The sequence below is a fragment of the Dendrobium catenatum genome, unplaced genomic scaffold (genome assembly GCF_001605985.2).
Source record: "Dendrobium catenatum unplaced genomic scaffold, ASM160598v2 fragScaff_scaffold_71, whole genome shotgun sequence".
Taxonomy (NCBI): Eukaryota; Viridiplantae; Streptophyta; class Magnoliopsida; order Asparagales; family Orchidaceae; genus Dendrobium; species Dendrobium catenatum.
In genome coordinates, this window is record NW_021318533.1 from 2,158,826 (window position 1) to 2,176,761 (window position 17,936).

Genomic DNA, 17,936 nt, shown 5'->3' on the forward strand with positions numbered 1-17,936 from the left:
TACATGCTATTCCTGTGAAAGACCGAAGAACCGCCTTTTGCCCTTCGTTGATCGTTCACACTCGTGAGCTGTGATCTACCCGAAAAGCGCACCGTCACCATCCATAATATAGATTTCTTAATTATTAAAATTTAATTTAGGGGTTTTATATTAGAATTACTTAATTTTTATATATTTATATATCTAATACTTAAAATTTAAGATGTATTTATAAAATATTTTAGTTTTTAGATATGTAAATGTATAAGGACTATATTATATTATTATTTGTATGGATGTAAATTTCTCTTTATTTTAATGTATTTAATCTTGGCTCGTTTAATTAGGAAGGAAAATATCTTCTGAATTGAGAGTCAATGAGTTTAATTATAAATTTAAATATATTATTTAAATTTTAAAATTTAAATGAGAGATTTATATACAAAATAGAAAATTTATTTTATTTATAATTTAATAACTAAATTTACTCTTATAATACTAAGTTTCTTAAAGAGCATTCAAAATATTATCTTTCTCATCACATTTTATGCTAACTTTTTATCGATACCCCTTTTCTCAGTATTAGCCCAGCCATCTCGACATTTTCAGCACTTTTTTTTTTTATCATCAATAGTTTCGAAACTACAAGATTATGTCAAAGGCCTCCCCAACAAATTCTCATCGCGGGTTCCTCTCTTCTTCTTATTATTAACAGAGAGTTTCAGGATTGCACAAGCAACTAATCCCATTAATAGCCTCCCCCTAATTTACTCTCATCCAGAGTTCCTCTCCTCTTTGTTGTGGAAAGAATTGCACATTCTTTCACACAAGAGACAAAGCTAATATAATGGTAGATTTATTAAGTAGTAAATTTTAGGTATTAAAAATATAAATTTATTAGCATATCAAAGGGATATTAGACCAAATATGAATATCAATGTAATATTCGAATTAATATTTTTTAAAATTATTTTTATTATCATTTGAGCTCTATTTTTAACAAATGTATAGTTGAATTGAACATTTCAATAAGATAGATCCATCAACAATAAAAGAGCTATAATTTAACTCTAAATGAGTCAAATCAAGCACTAAAAGCGTTATTGAAAATCTTGTTATATTAATTAAAACAAACAAACAATTTGTAAATCTTGCATACTTATAGTCCAATCAAGCATTGTGGCAATAAAATTCAATGAACTAAGGATAACCAAATTTCAAAGTAGTTAAGAAACCTAAATATTCAAATAATATTTTATGATCAAAAGAAGTAATACAAGTCGTATGATAGTGTATTTTTAAATTTTGACTAAATATATCATAATGTCACTCAAAGAAACTATAAATATAGTCCATTTTTTCTTGAAATTGGAGAAAGCTTGAAATTTCATGTGCTTTAAAGCTCCACTTACCTTTTAACACAAATAATCACTAATAAGAACCGCAATATATAGTTCATCACCACAATCATCATACATGTTGGTCATTGTCCAACTATCATCGTCTAAAGTTCATCACTTAACCACCATCGTCCAACCACTGGAGTATGGTTATGATCTCTAGATTATCATAGCCAGTTTATGGGCATCCAACTACAGTCGTCTGAATACCATCTTTCATCGACTTCGTCATCCGTCATCGCCAACTATGTTGATGCACATGTCATAACCCAACCCAACTTAACATGTTCTCCTAACATGCTAACATGCTAACATGAATTGGATGCAAGTTGATGGGTCGCCCAAAACTTAAGTAATCTTCTAATTAATCACCAAAGCCACTATCATTCAAAAAAATTAAGCAACGGAGACAAAAAAAAAAAAAAATTTCATTCTATTTTATAAACATCACATATACATTTCCAGTTCTGCCAAAAACTCATATGCAATAGCCAAAAATTCTATCACATTGGTCTATAGAGAACATTCTTGGCAACAACAATAAACATCAAAATAAAAATACCTATAACTGCAACAACTCATATCAACCTCACTCTATAGGGTCCAGACTCCTTTTTGAAAAATATAAAAACTACATAATGAGCTAACAGCCCAATATATTACTTTAACTTACTACTGTAATTAATGTACAATAATAAAAATAATATGCATGTGATCATTCATCATATCATTTTGAACATATAATAGTAAAAGCACATGATAATCATTATGAATACTAGGAATTAATGTAATCGTCGCAACTCAGCTATTAGTGATCAATAGTTATATAAAGAATAACTACATTCTATCTTTTCAATATGCATATCAAATATAATGAGGTAGGTGAAATCTTGAATCTATTCATGTTTATATCATATATTCTTGTTCTATGCCATGCTATCTATGCTAGTATGCCTATCATTATAAAATAAGTATTCTATATCTATTATAGGCATGTTGCACAAATATAATGTATCAATTGTTCTTATATTAGTCATATCAATCTTATGATATATTTGTGTTGGTCATATTATATATCATATCATTTATGTGCTTATTATATATTTATGCAATTATTATATTGTTCTTTATTCTACAATACATATGTTTGCAATTCTATTATATATGTATGTCAAATTATAAGCAAGGCATGACATTTATTATGATGCCCCAAGACCTAAATGACGAATTTAAACATACTTTCCTATATACTTCTAACCTTTTTATTTCCAAATTAATGTACATGAGAGCCGGCTAATCATAACTAGCAAGACGAACAATTTTTGGACTTCGGCCTCTAAAACTTTCCTTCTTCCTTCTCTTTTCATTCTTTCTTCCTTAGTAAGCAGTTGGTGGAATGTGTTTTTTGGCCAATGGTTTTAAATATTTTTTATTTAAAAAACACTAATTCTGCCAAGCATCATCGAGCTCCGACCAACGGTGTCTTTGTGCCACCAAAGAATCTTCCAGATTCTCCTAAAATTTGCTAGATTCCATCCCCAATGCCACAACACTCCCGCAAAGCCTAAATTTTTTGCATCCAGAGAGCAAAATATTAGAACAAGGATTAGTTTAAGATAAACTGTACCTGAAGCACGTTATTATCTTCATTTTCTCTATTTAAACATTGTACCCTTTACATTATTTGAATATACATTTTCCCTCTTTATTTTCTTCAACTGCTCTGTCTTCTTCTTCTGTCTTCATCAATTCGTTCTCTTTCATGGTATAAGTGAGCCAATCATGGGGGACCAATAATCTTCTTCCACCCTCCCTCCCGCTTCCTCAATGCTTGCTGCACCACGCCAGGAGCTCGTTCTTCCGGCGACATTGAAGTTCATCATTTCGAACATCAAGAACTTGATTCCTAACCCTCTCACCGCCACAACTACGCCATCTGGCGCACACAGATCTTTCAGCATCTTTCTGCTAATGGCTACGCCGATCATCTCATGGGAAAAACGCTTCCGCCCACCGACCCGTCCTCCTCCGATCATGCCCACTGGCGGCTCATCAATAACAACCTCATCTCTGCTCTCTTCTCGTCGATCTCACCGGCCATCCTTCCCTACGTCATTACCTCGGCCACGGCTCATGAAGTTTGGGCCGTTCTTGAACGCAGGTTGCAGTCCTCCAGCCGCTCCCGTATCATTCAACTTAAGAATGAGTTACATCACATACAGATGAATAATCTAACGATGCAGCAATACTTGGCTCAAGTCAAGAACATCGTAGATAACATTGTGGCATCGGGCACCAAGATCGATCCTGAGGACATTGTACTGTACATCCTCAACGGACTCCTGCCTACAAACAACTCGTTCAAAACATACATACGTTCCTCTTCCTTACCGGACGATTTAGACGCTCTATACTCTCTCCTCATCACAGAGGAGATTCATATCAATCAAGATATCAAGAAAGATCAACTCGCCACAACTGCTGCATACCATGTCACTTCTTCCAATCAGCCCAGAAACAAGAACCCAAAGCGCCCAAACAAATATCGAAACACCGGTTCTCGCTCGACGACCAACGTTGATCAAGCGCTTCCTCGTCCCAGTAACACCAGCACTCGTCCGATCTGCCAAATCTGCAATAAGATCGGTCATATAGCCTCCAACTGCTGGCATCGTTGCAATCTCTCCTACGCTCCTCCAGCAACAACTGCACCCAGAGCACTCCTTGCTCAATCATCTTCGCCGACAGCTCAATCTTGGGTTCTTGACTCCAGCACGTCGTCTCATATGACGTCGGATGCTTCTAACGTTCAATTTCCCACCGCTTATAATGGCCTTGATTCGGTCTCTGTTGCAAATGGACACACTGTTCCAATACAGAACTATGGACAAGGCCTGCTTCCTTTACCGGACTCGACCCGTAAGCTTCACCTCTGTAATATTTTACACGTTCCAGCACTCACACACAATCTACTATATGTTTCCAAATTAACAAAGGACAACTATGTTTCTATAACCTTTGATGCTAATGGTTTCAAAATTAAGGATATTCAGGACCATCAACCCCTTCTTCGTGGTCGTCTACATAACGGGATCTACAAACTCCAGGTAGCTTCAGCTCCGTCGGTTACTGCTCTTCAAACGGCCACCACAACATCGTCCACTTGGCAAATAACAGAATACTTAGTCTTTTTGCTCCATGCCTCTCTAGTTCCTCTCGAGTTTCCTCTGAATTTTTCTGTGAACCTTGTAAAATGGCAAAAAGTCACAAACATTCTTTCAATAAAAGTGTTATTTCCTCTTCTTGTCCGTTTGAACTCATTCATTCCGACGTCTGGGGACCGACCAATCAATCGTCGATAAACGGTTTTCGCTACTATGTAGCCTTTATCGACGATTATACGCGGTTTACCTGGATTTACTTCATGCATCATAAACATGAAACGTTTGCAAAATTTCTAACATTATGCAGCTTTATTCATAATCACTTCTCTGCTACACCTCAATATCTCCGGACAGACGGTGGCGGGGAATACCTGAGCAATGAATTTACTACCTATCTCAACAATGATGGCATTCAGCACCAACTCAGTTGTCCGCATACTCCAGAACAGAACGGGCTATCTGAACGGAAACACAGACACTTTTTGGACCTCACCCGCACGCTGCTGATTGCGTCCAGCCTCCCGGATCAATTCTGGGTAGATGCCGTGTCTACGGCTAATTACCTTATCAATCGGCTTCCCTCGACGGCGATTTCCCTCAAGTCTCCTCACCAAATGCTGTACAACACCACTCCGAATTACTCCCACCTACGAACCTTTGGGTGTCTATGCTACCCATGGCTTCGTCCATACTCCAAAAATAAACTCTCTCCACGCTCGCACCCTTGCATATTTCTAGGACACTCACCTAACCACAAGGGATACAAATGCTATGACATGAACACTCAAATGGTTCATATCTCTCGGCATGTGGATTTTCAAGAACATGTCTTCCCGCTTTCTCAGCAGCCCGCCAGCATCTCTAACCCCAATTCTGAGTCCAACATCATCAACCCCCACCTTCTTGTTCCTGCCTCTACCATAATACCCACTCTCAGATATCTCCCATTCCTCAAACGACCTCAACTCAGTCCACACCAACTGTTCCTACCACCTCCATCTCGCCTGAGCAGAGCTCTGCTGCAGACCCTATCACAGCTCCTCCTTCTCATCCTATGCAGACACGTTCGAAATCAGGAATAACAAAACCGCGTCAGATCTTCTCATTGCACAGCAAGACTAACAACGCCTCTACACCGATCACTTATACCCAAGCATCTAAAGTAAAGCACTGGAAGGACGCCATGGCAGAAGAGTTTAAAGCTCTAATAAATCAGAAGACATGGACTCTTGTACCCAGGCCCACAAACAAACGAGTACTTGGGTGTAAATGGACGTTCAAAATGAAGCTCAAGCCCTCTGGCCAAGTCGACCGTTACAAGGCAAGACTCGTGGCCCTTGGCTACGAACAAATACTTGGTGACAATTACAACGAGACTTTCAGCCCAGTAGCCAGGATGACTACCATTCGAATGCTCCTCATCCTGGCCATCAACCGCAATTGGCCAATTCACCAGCTGGACGTCTCCAACGCGTTCCTCCATGGCGATTTACCTGACGACGTCTACATGACACAGCCACGGGGCTTCGAAGACTTGGCTCAACCGAATGCCGTATGCAAACTACGCAAATCTCTATACGGGCTCAAACAAGCTCCCAGGCAATGGTTTCAGAAAATCACAGATTTTCTTCGAGCGCGCGGTTTCGGGTTTAGCCGCTCTGATCCTTCTTTGCTCCTTTACAACAACAATCAAACTTTCATCAGTGTACTTCTTTATGTCGATGACATTCTCATTACAGGTAACAATACGTAGCAAATCAAAAATCTACTCAGTGATATGCACACTCACTTTGCACTCAAACAGCTAGGAGAAATCAATATGTTTCTGGGGTTTCAAATCAGCCGCACTACCTCAGGCTTCTTCCTTCACCAGGAACATTATGCATCCAAACTTCTACAGGAAGCAGGTTTCATGGAATGCAAGCCCTGTCCAACTCCGGCCACTCCGGCAGCCCGACATCACCAGCTTCCAGATGAACCTTTCCACGATCTGACGCAGTACAGACGACTTGCCGACTCCCTTCAGTACCTAACGATCACCCGCCCGGACATTGCGTACGCCACCAATCAGGTCTGCCAACACATGCAGAATCCTACAAATGCCGACTTCTCTCAGCTCAAACGCTTCTTGCGTTACATCAAAGGAACTCAGTCACACGGGCTTCCAATTGTTCCCGGCGACATCACACTACAGACCTATGCAGACACAGACTGGGCGGCTGACATCTCCGATCGCAAATCCATCTCCGGTCACTGTACCTTCATGGGCTCGAATCTTATCTCCTGGTCAGTCAAGAAACAGATTACCGTTGCAAAGTCTTCGATTGAAGCAGAATATAGAGCTCTGTCGGCTGCAACGTCAGAGGTCATCTGGCTTCGACGTCTCGCCTCGGAGCTCCAGCTTGTCCAGCTCTCACCCACTGTTATTCACCGCGACAACATATCTGCGATTGCCATCGCCAAAAATCCTGTCTTCCATGCCCGAACGAAACGCATCGAAATTGATTACCAGTTCATACGGCAGCACATCACGACTCACAACATTCAAGTTCAGCACATTCCCTCTCAGGATCAGATTGCCGACATCCTAACCAAGCCGTTCGGTCAATCTCGTTTTGAGCTTCTATGTTCCAAATTAACCGTTCGTTCACATAACGCTTAATTTGAGGGACGATATTAGAACAAGGATTAGTTTAAGCTAAACTGTACCTGAAGCACGTTATTATCTTCATTTTCTCTATTTAAACATTGTACCCTTTACATTATTTGAATATACATTTTCCCTCTTTATTCTCTTCAACTGCTCTGTCTTCTTCCTCTGTCTTCATCAATTCGTTCTCTTTCACAAAATGCCAAGGCATCGCAAAGCCCAGCATCGCAACACTTGAAGAGGGAAAAAAATCCAAATTTCTAGATTTCAGTTCTCTTAACCCAATTCTTTAATTATTCTAAACTCCATCTGGCGTAATAATACCCACAACTATTAAATAAATTAAAATTATAATTATGAGAAAATAATTATCTATATTACAGATGGCAGGCCTTACATTCGGCTCGTGTGATATTTTCTTTATGTCAAATTATGTGTGCCAATCCTTCAAAAATTAATCTCAATCATATTAGTCTTTTAAATATGAATCAATCATGTCATTCTCAATTATAGTTCATGTGGCTTTCTTGATATATCCCAAGAAATTTCAAAAATTCGAAGAAATTTTAAAAACCACGTCCCTGCTAGATATTTTCGGTTGTGGTCCATAAATTCAAAACATGTTAAACCATAGAGATTAGAGACTAAACGAGAGGTTGAGTCCTTAGTTGCGTGTATTTTAAGCTAGATTTCTCCTCAATTAAGTCAAGATAAGGCTGCATTTTTCTTTTCTGGGATTGGAACTTTTATTTGGTCCGGTGAACGTACCTAGAGCTACGTTCGGCCGGCACTAAGATCGCAAGCACAAAATGAGAAATACCGAGCAATACCAACAATAACGAGAAATACCATTATGTGAGGACAAAATACCGAGTAATACCGAGCAATGCCGAGCAATAACAAGTAATCCCAAAAAATATCGAGTTTTTTCTAGAAAAACTCGGTATTTTTTGGGATTACTCGGTATTGCTCGGTATTATTCGGTATTGATCTTCACAGAGCGGTATTCCTCGTTATTATCAAAGAATACCTAGCAATACCGACCAAATACCGAGCAAAAATTGAGTAACAATCCTCTGACCGAACGTAGAACTACGTCCGGTCAAAGGATGTAATAAAAGTCCGTGGGATTGAGATGAGTTGATTTCTTCAAATATAACTATGGAAAAATTAAAAACAAAAAATAATGGTAGTTATTTTGTTGGATTTGGATGATGAAGTTGTTTCTTTCGGACAGATGCTCAAATTCGGTCCATCAGAATTTTTAAATTTATTTCTAATTAGTGCACAACAAGGACCTAAAGAAGCTTTGTAGCTTGACAAAAATTTTCAGAATATGATAAAAAATATGTTGTTTCTGAGTTTGATAATTATTAAATATATTTTAAAATTAGTGTAATAAAAATTTTTATTTATAACACTAACTTTAGAATATATCTAATGATCATCAAGTATATTTTGATATAATATATATCATTATATTCTAATCTAATTTTTTAATTGAATAACATCATTAAAAGAATAAATTATTGTTATTGTTATTGTTGTATGATATCATCAAAGATTGACTTAATTAGGTATGAATCTCGGTGCACACTTGAATTGTAAGCTTTTAAAACTAAATTTAGGAACATCAAAATTGTGATTTCAATAAAGTTATAGTCAAACAAATCAGCTCGATAAAAAAAAAAATAGCAACAACTCCAAAGATTGTAAAATTCGAGTCCAAATCAAGCCATATGATCAAAAGTTTGAAGCATAGCTCAAAAATTTAGAATATTAATTAGAGAACTAAATGATCTTTAAATGTTGCATGTTTATAGCCAAATTGAGGGTTTAGCGAAAAAGAATGCAATGAATCCAAGATTGCTTAATTAAGACATTATTTAATGAACTTAAATATCAAAGGAATGCTCTATAAAAGAAAAGAAGAGCATGTTAACATTCTAGTTTTCACATGAGAAACCCAAAAAGTGGAAAAACTACGAAGCCCTGCCGAGTTGACCCAGGTGTAAATGACTCAACCTGAACCCAACCCATTCTTGCAAATGGGTCAGGTTTTTCAACCCAGACCAAACCCGTGCGGGGTACCGAGTTGACCGACTCGACCTGCGAACTCGTTTGATTCAAAAAACAACGTGTGATTGCGACAGCCGCCGGTGACGATAAGCAAGGCGACACGGCGGGGAAGGCACGGGTTGGCCGACTGGCGCCTAGCCGAGCCGCAGAGGACTTGCTAGGTTGCGCGAGACGGCGGGGACGGCTGCTGGCAGGTTTGATGGCACTCTCACCACTGGCAGTGGCACCTGGGACGGGTCGCTGCCAGACGGGCAGACACGGTCTCGGGTTAACCCGGGTTGAGTTCGTGTTGCCATGTCAACCCGAAAACCCAACCTATTTTTTCAAATAGGTCGAATCTGGTAACTCGAACCCGACCCGTTTCGAAACGAGGTCTGGTCTTACCTAAAATTTCGTGTCGGGCCAAATATTAACACCCGAAAAAAGACGTTCAGATGATTGTGGCTAAGTGATAATGGTTTAACGTACAGTGCTAATTAGGCAAGGGTAGCTCGATAATGGTGGTAGCCATCTAGTGGTGATCCGATAATGATGGTTGGACGGCCAATGTCCGACCATAATGGTCAGGTGAAACTCCAATTCATCTTTATATGCCCCATAATAGTAAAAATTAGATAAATATGCTCACAATAGTTTGAAGAAGGGTTTTCTAACCTGAAACTTCTTTGAAAGCCGCCCTCCTATCACACATTGCCACTCCCACGATGTGTATCGGTCATATATCACACACCATCGATGGCTTCCTCGGCAGTTCCCCATCAATTTTAATTTCTCCTTCCACACATCGTCATGGCTTCTCCCCGACTTCCTCATAATATTAGTAAGGATGTTTTTATTTATTTTTTTTTTTTTCAAAAAGTAAAACAAAAGATATAGTTCTTTAATTTTGATCATTATATATATCATATACACTCGAATTCCTCTTCAAAAACAAGAGAAATTATTATGTGCGGACACTGGACCATCTGGAAGTAAATCAAAATGCGTCATATCACCTGGTACATAGCGGTACATAGCCGCGGTACACAACAAACGATTTACATGGCGCATTCTGATCCACCTCCGAACAACATCCGTATCCGCAAAGAATAATTTCACCAAAAACACAAGAGACTTCTCACCTCTCCGTTAATATCCTAGCAATTTTTTTTACCAGGGTGGTGCGACGGCTGGCCCAGCCAGAGCTCAAATGAGCGAGGAAAGGCTGCAACTTTAAAGCCAGAATCTGATCGCTTATACGAATATGCAACAGCTGTGATGATAAAATGTGCATCAGCAAAGCCATGTTTTAAACGAGAAACTAACGCCATGCGTTGGATAATTAAAAATCATTGAGGAAAGCATATTTTAAACGTGGAATTAGTTCCATTCATTAGGTAATTAAAAATCATAAAAATTCAAGAGAAAAAAAAATTTTGATTTTATTTTTATGGAAAAGAATGGACAAATCAAGACTATCTATATTATATAGATTGTATTAAATATATTTAGCAAATATTGTTTTTAGCCTTTTGCAAATAAAAATTTTAATTTCTTGTAAAGTTATAATTAAAATTAATTTTAGGTGAGAAAATTCTTCAAAGAATCAAGTTGATGCAAAATAAAATTATTTTTTAATCTCTATGAATCAAAATAGGTTTAAAGAGAAATATTTCTTAGATTAATAAAAATTAAATTATGAGAAAAATAAGAATATTATTGATAAGTCTTTAAAAAACTTACTTGATTTGTGCAAATCCTCTGATAATATTTTATTAAAATATTCTAGAATAAAAGGAAGGATCATCTGAATCCCGATTTCCTCAAATTTATAGTTAAATTGAATGTAAAAAAAATTAAAAAAAAAAGTTAAATTGAATGAATCAACAAGACGAGCCAATAAATGCTACAAATGATCCAATTTGTCTTCAAATGAGCTCAAATCAAGTACATGTAACATATTTGTAAACTTCCATATATTATTGAGAGATCAAGCAACCTTCAATTCTGACATGATTATATTCAAATCGAGCAGCTTAATGAGAAAATCCAACAAATCCAAGATCATGCATTCAATGTTTAATAAATGAACTACAATCAAGAGAAACAATAAGGATAATACAATGTACGAAGTGTTTTGGATTCTTGCCAAATTTATCAAAATCCTCTTCTCATAAAGCTTTTAATAGTATTTCATTCTCTACATAAAAGGAGATAGAAGGGCTAAGGGAACTACATAATTCTCTAATATTATCCAGCTGTTATTGCCGACGACCACCATTAGTAATCATTATCATCATTTTCAAACATCATTGTTAATTGTCTGTTGATGGGCATTATACTTTTATAATCCCTATAAAAAATATATGACTATTTTACTTTAAATATTCCCCTTGATTTTTATCCTACTCAGATTTTTCACATATAAATTTTTTAAGTCTCCTAAATTTTTTTCTATGCCTGTTTAATTTTTGTCAAAAGCTTTGCGGCCCAAAATTCTATTTTCTCATCAATCCAATCACGATTCACATTTTTACTTTTTCTTATCAATGAATAGATCTATTTACTTGTACAACTTAGATATCTAGTATTTCTGAAAAAAAATGATTCGATACTTATATGATCGATCAGATTGATCTTCCAATATTTATTCTCAGAATATTTTGAACCCATATACAGAAAAAGAACCCTGTATATCACTTTATATAATTCTACAAGACTACAACAATTATATATATAATAGTGAGCCCATTTCGAATCTATTTTATGAAAGCTTATTTTCTTACCATCTCATGTCTTGTTGCTTGGCCCATTCTGTCACCGCAACATGCATGCATGTGTTCATATATATTCAATAAAAAAATTACACCCATTCATATAATATATATACTTTTTTATTAAAAAATAATTTAAAGCTATCTTTTAATAAAAAATAATTCTTGCTTATCAAACTTCGCATAGAAGTTATTGTCAAATATTATACAGCTTGATATATAGGCATTTGAAATTATTGAGAGAGAAGCAGCAGGCACTATATCGTCATCACCTAATGTAGAATAGTGAGCTCTCTGTCTATGTATATAGCTATGGTGCTGATGTGAATTCGTCGAATTCGTCTTTGTTAGAGGACAAAGATTAATATGTTATAATTAATTTATGGCATAAGTGTAATATTATTTGTACCTGTAGTACTACACTAGCAAGTCTATATAAGTCTATATATATAGACTATCCTTGTATCATGTGGACATATGAAATACTAATTACTTTTACTCAGTTTGTCCTCTTTCTTCTTCCTTTTCGGTTCCTTCAAGAACCACTCGGTATCAAGAACCTTCAGTTCTTCATGGTATCAGAGCGGGGGTGCATGATCAGAAGCGGTGCAAGATGGAAAACTCAACAACAACTCAACTCGAAGAAGACTCGGACACAGAGAATTCCGGAGAGACAGCCATTCCATCGTCGTTGAAGTTCGTCGTGGGAAACCTGAAGAACATCGTACCAACGCAGCTGTCAACAGAAAACTATTCTTTATGGCGATCTCAGATCATGAAACTCTTTCGTGCAAATGGGTTTGAGAAATTTCTTGATCCCTTATCTTCTCCTCCTGACAAACAAATTAGAAAATCTGATGCTTCTCTGGTTCCGAATCCTAAATACACGCAATGGATTCTTATTAATCAGAATCTTGCGTCAGCCGTGTGTTCTACCATTTCGCAATCTGTTCTACCATACATTATTCACCTAGATTCCACATCCAACATTTGGACAACACTTGAAACTCACTTCCAGTCCACCAATCGATCCAAAGTAATACAACTCAAAAATGAACCCCACAATATCTCCATGAAAACCTCCACGATGACACAATACCTTACGGAAATCAAGTCGCTCGTTGATCAAATAGCAGCTGTCGGATCCTTCGTCGACACCGAAGATATAATTCTTTATATCTTGAATGGTTTACGTGCAACATATATTCAAAACCGCAATCCGCACAATGCTTACTCCCATAAGTCTAGATAATCTCTACCCTCTGTTGCTAAGCGAGGAAGTCAACATCGCCGCCGATGCTATAAGAAGCACTCTACCGGCTGACCCGAATCTTGCACTATACTCTCAAAGAGGGCGTGGCCGGAGGCAACGAGGACGATCCTACCGCAACAACCCAAGCTCTACACGCTCCTCGGCAGATCTAGCTACCACTTGCTAGATCTGCTACAAAAAGGGACACTCAGCGGTGAACTGTTGGCATAGACTCATTGAGCATTACGTTCCAAATTTCGGCAATAAAGCACTGGCAGCTACGCAAGATCAGTCTACAACCAACTGGTTTCTCGACTCCGGAGCGTCATCCCATCTTACGAACTCATTGGAAAATCTGTCACTCGCAAACCCATATCAAGGCTCGGAAAACGTCACAATCAGAGATGGGCGCTCGATTCAAATAGCCCACTCCGATTCAGGTTTGTTACATACAAAACTTCGTAAGTTTAATCTTAAACAGATTCTGCACATCCCTGATCTCAAATATAATTTGCTATCCATCTCCAAATTAACCAAAGATAATAACATATCTATTATCTTTGAGCCTAATGGGTTTGTTTTTAAGGATATTCAGACGCAGCAAGTTCTACTCAAAGGACCCTGCCTTGATGGATTGTACCCGCTTCAGACGCAAATATCTTCCTCCAGCACATCAGCTCTTACGGCGGCTAAGAAGTGCTCCATCTCCTGGCATAACCGCTTGGGTCACCCTCATTCTAGAATTCTTGATCTCATTTCAAAATGTAACAGTAACATTCATATAAATTCTAATTTTGGTTCTTGTCATTCTTGTAATCTTGCTAAAGGCCATAAGCTGCCTTTTGAAAAATCATCAAATAGGCGATGCATTTCGCTCCAGCTTATCCATTCATACATCTGGGCCCAGCTCCGGTTGAGTCTAGTCAAGGTTACAAATTTTATGTTCTGTTTGTAGATGATTTCACGAGATTTGTTTGGCTCTTTCCAATGAAACATAAATCAGAGGTACCTTATATTTTCATTAATTTTAAAAATTATGTGGAGAAACTTACCTCGCTTCAACTTAAATGCCTTCGCACAGATGGAGGCACGGAATACACGAACCACCAGCTCGCCAAGTTTCTCACCGACAATGGCATTCTACATCAGATCTCGTGTCCGTATACGCCAGAACAGAATGGCCTAGCTGAAAGAAAGCATAGGCATATACTTGAAACGACTAGATCTCTGCTGTTCACCACGGATGTTCCCTCCAAATTCTGGCCAGATGCTACTCTCACATCTGCCTACCTGATTAACCGGCTGCCATCACCTACAACAAACAATAAGTCTCCTTTTGAACTTCTATACAATCAAAAACCGGATTACACTTATCTTCGCACTTTCGATTGTGCGTGCTATCCTTTCATCCCAAACCCTCTTAGACATAAACTCCAACCGAAAGCACACTCATGTGAGTTTCTAGGCTACTCCGAAAACTACAAGTGATACAAATGCCTTAACATAGCTTGAAATAAAATTTTCATGTCTCGGCACACCACATTTGAAGAACGTATTTTTCCATTCTCCCAATTAAAATTCCCGAATTCCACGTCACTGTCTGTTGATCAATCCAATCCATTTATGCTTACACCCATATCCACTTACTCTTCCTCAAATCTCCAAGTCCCTGAAGCTCCTACTATTCGCTCCAACATAAGACCATCTGTCGAACAGGTAGCACCAGACTCTCCGCATTCAAACGCAGGTGAATTCCCGCAACTACCAGCCGCTGCTGCGTCCTCCAGAAATCCATCTATAGAACCTTGCCATCCTATGATCACCAGATGACAGACTGGATCGCTCAAACCAAAAGTAAGATTAAATCTATTTCATCTCACCTCTCTATCTCAACAAGATAAGGATCTTACCAGCTACACGGAAGCATTCAAAAACATTAACTGGATGAAAGCTATGGCAACAGAATTCTTTGCATTACAAAAATAAGGAACCTGGATACTAGTCGAACCTCTAACTGATGCATCAATCTTGGGGTGTAAATGGACGTTTTGCACAAAATATTACTCTGACGGCTCGATCGCTCGATACAAATCTCTTCTCGTGGCCCTAAAAAATCATCAAGAACACGGGGTAGATTATAATGAGACGTTCAGTCCCGTTGCGAAACTACATACTATTCGGATTCTCCTAACCATAGCCTTACACCATAACTGGTCCGTTCAACAACTCGATGTAGCAAACGCGTTCATACATGGCACGCTGCAGGAAACAGTCTACATGGCTCAACTGAAGGGCTTCGATGACTCCACCAATCTGAACCACGTGTGCCGGCTGAATAAAGCAATTTATGGTCTCCAGCAAGCTCCAAGACAGTGGTACACGACTTTTACAACATATCTGCTGTCGCTTGGCTTTGAGCATAGCAAATCCGACCCGTCGCTGCTGATTTTAAAAGAGAAATCTGTCAACATATATCTTTTAGTTTATGTTGATGACATCTTACTCATGGGGGACAATCCGGATGCCATCCAAAAGCTACTTGATCAGTTAAATGTGAAATTCAGTATGAAACATCTTGGGGAGGCTAATGCGTTCCTCGGCATACACATTAAGAAGCAGATGTCTCATTATTTCCTCTCCCAAGCACACTATGCGGCTTCTATACTTCAACAAGCCAATATGTTAAACTGCAATCCCTTATCCAAGCCAACGACTACCAAGCTGCCTTCGGTATTTTCCCCAAACGCGGTGATTTTTGATCCTGTAACTTATCGAAAGCTCACCGACGCATTACAATATTTGACTTTAACTCGTCCGAACATAGCATTCAGCGTAAACTTTCTCTCTCAGCACATGCATGATCCTAGTCCGCAACATACCTATCTACTCAAGCTACTGCTTCAATATATAAAAGGTACAATCAACTATGGTTTACCTATTACAAAAAGTAATCTCGTTCTTCAATCTTTTTTCAGATGCGGATTGGGCAGGCGATTCCATTTCCCGAAAATCTACATCTGGCTAATGCTTCTTCTTGGGCACAATACTTATCTCATGGACAGTCAAGAAACAACATATAATGGCGCGCTCCTCAACATAATCTGAGTACCGATCCCTAGCAGCACTCACAGCTGACATCATCTGGCTTACACGAATTCTTGCTGACTTCGGCACTATGAAAAATCAACCCATAGATCTTTTTTGTGATAATACATCGGCAATAGCTCTCGCCAACAACCTTGTCTTTCACGCACGAACAAAACATATAGAGATTGACTAACAATTCGTTCATGATCAGATAACCAGTCATAACTTACAGCTTCTACCTATAAGCACGGTGGATCAAATCGCCGACATACTAACTAAGCCACTATCAACACCACGGTTCCAACTTCTTCGCCTCAAACTAAGTGTCATTCAAGACCCATTAGTTTGACGGGAGATGTTAGAGGACAAAGATTAATACGTTATAATTACTTTATGGCATAAGTGTAATATTATCTGTACCTGTAATACTACACCAGCAAGTCTATATATAGACTATCCTTGTATCCTGTGGACATATGAAATACTAATTACTTTTGCTCAGTTTGTCCTCTATCTTCTTCCTTTTCGGTTCCTTCAAGAACCACACGGTATCAAGAACCTTCAGTTCTTCAGTCTTTTTCCAAAGCTGGAGAAGATGAGAACATAATGCGAGAATAAGGTTGACGATTTCTCTCTATATGTAATAATGGGAGGTTGCAACTTGCAATATGATCAATTATATGTCCTTTATTCAAGTGAGAAAAGAAATTAGGGCTGTCATTATTTGGCAAGACCAAAAAATTTGATCCTAAAATTTTAGATTAGGGTTCAACCCGTTTGTTAAACGGATCGTATTCGGGTTCAATAAATCGACCTTTTTAAAAATCGGGTTGGGTTCAGGTTGACTCAAAAACCCAAGAATAACCCGTAACTTACCCAACCCTAACTCCCACAGTCCCGCAGTAAATGAACCTCGTCATCCACCTCTCCCACCGTCTTGCGGCCTTGCCGTCTGCTAACGCTCGGTTTGAAGTCCTACTCCTAACCCTAGTCTAGCTTCGCAGTCCGCACTGTGCCACGTCTTCGATGCCGTTCCTCTTCTCTGGCTTCGACGACGTTCCTTTTGGCTTCATGTCCTGCAGCTTCAACAAGACGACGAGTCTAGATGTTCGCCGACCACCTATTCTGGTGTTAGCCCGCCTATTCTGGTGTTCCTCCCATTCGCGCGCTTCTTCTGCCAAATCGCGTTTTATATCGGGTCGGGTCAGCTCGGAAACCCGATGGGTTATGTCCGGGTTCAATTTTATGACCCGTTTGTAAAAATTGGTCGGACTCGGGTCTTGTCAAATAGTGTCGGGTCAATTTCGGGTTCAACTTGAACTCGTCCCGCATCCCGATTTTGACACCACTAGAAAGAAAAACTATTATATGAAAATAAATTAGAAGTAATTGTTGGAACGCTAATTAAAGATGGAAAAATTATCTGGAAATAATTATTTATATATCGAACATCTCATTTCAAATGATCAATTACGAAGATGTAGTCAGAAGCTTGGCTGAATCCATTGAATCACACAATTGGAGTTTTTGGCCTTCTATGTCTAAAGAGTTGTTGAGAGAGAGCAAGATTTC

At 38.4% G+C, this 17,936-nt stretch overlaps 1 protein-coding gene across 1 annotated transcript; it reads left to right on the forward strand.

Moving 5' to 3' along the window:
* The first annotated feature begins 15,782 nt into the window (after positions 1-15,782).
* LOC110094139 (uncharacterized mitochondrial protein AtMg00810-like) lies at positions 15,783-16,357 on the forward strand. Its single transcript, XM_020819295.1, has 2 exons — positions 15,783-16,109; positions 16,253-16,357. The coding sequence occupies exons 1-2, from the start codon at positions 15,783-15,785 to the stop codon at positions 16,355-16,357; spliced, it is 432 nt and encodes a 143-aa protein (XP_020674954.1).
* Positions 16,358-17,936: the final 1,579 nt, after the last annotated feature.

Coding starts and splice junctions, on each gene's coding strand:
- LOC110094139 (XM_020819295.1), top strand. CDS start 15,783: ATGGGGGACAATCCGGATGCCATCCAAAAGCTACTTGATCAGTTAAAT. Junction 16,110..16,252: donor GTCCGAACATAGCATTCAGC/GTAAACTTTCTC, acceptor ATCTTTTTTCAG/ATGCGGATTGGGCAGGCGAT.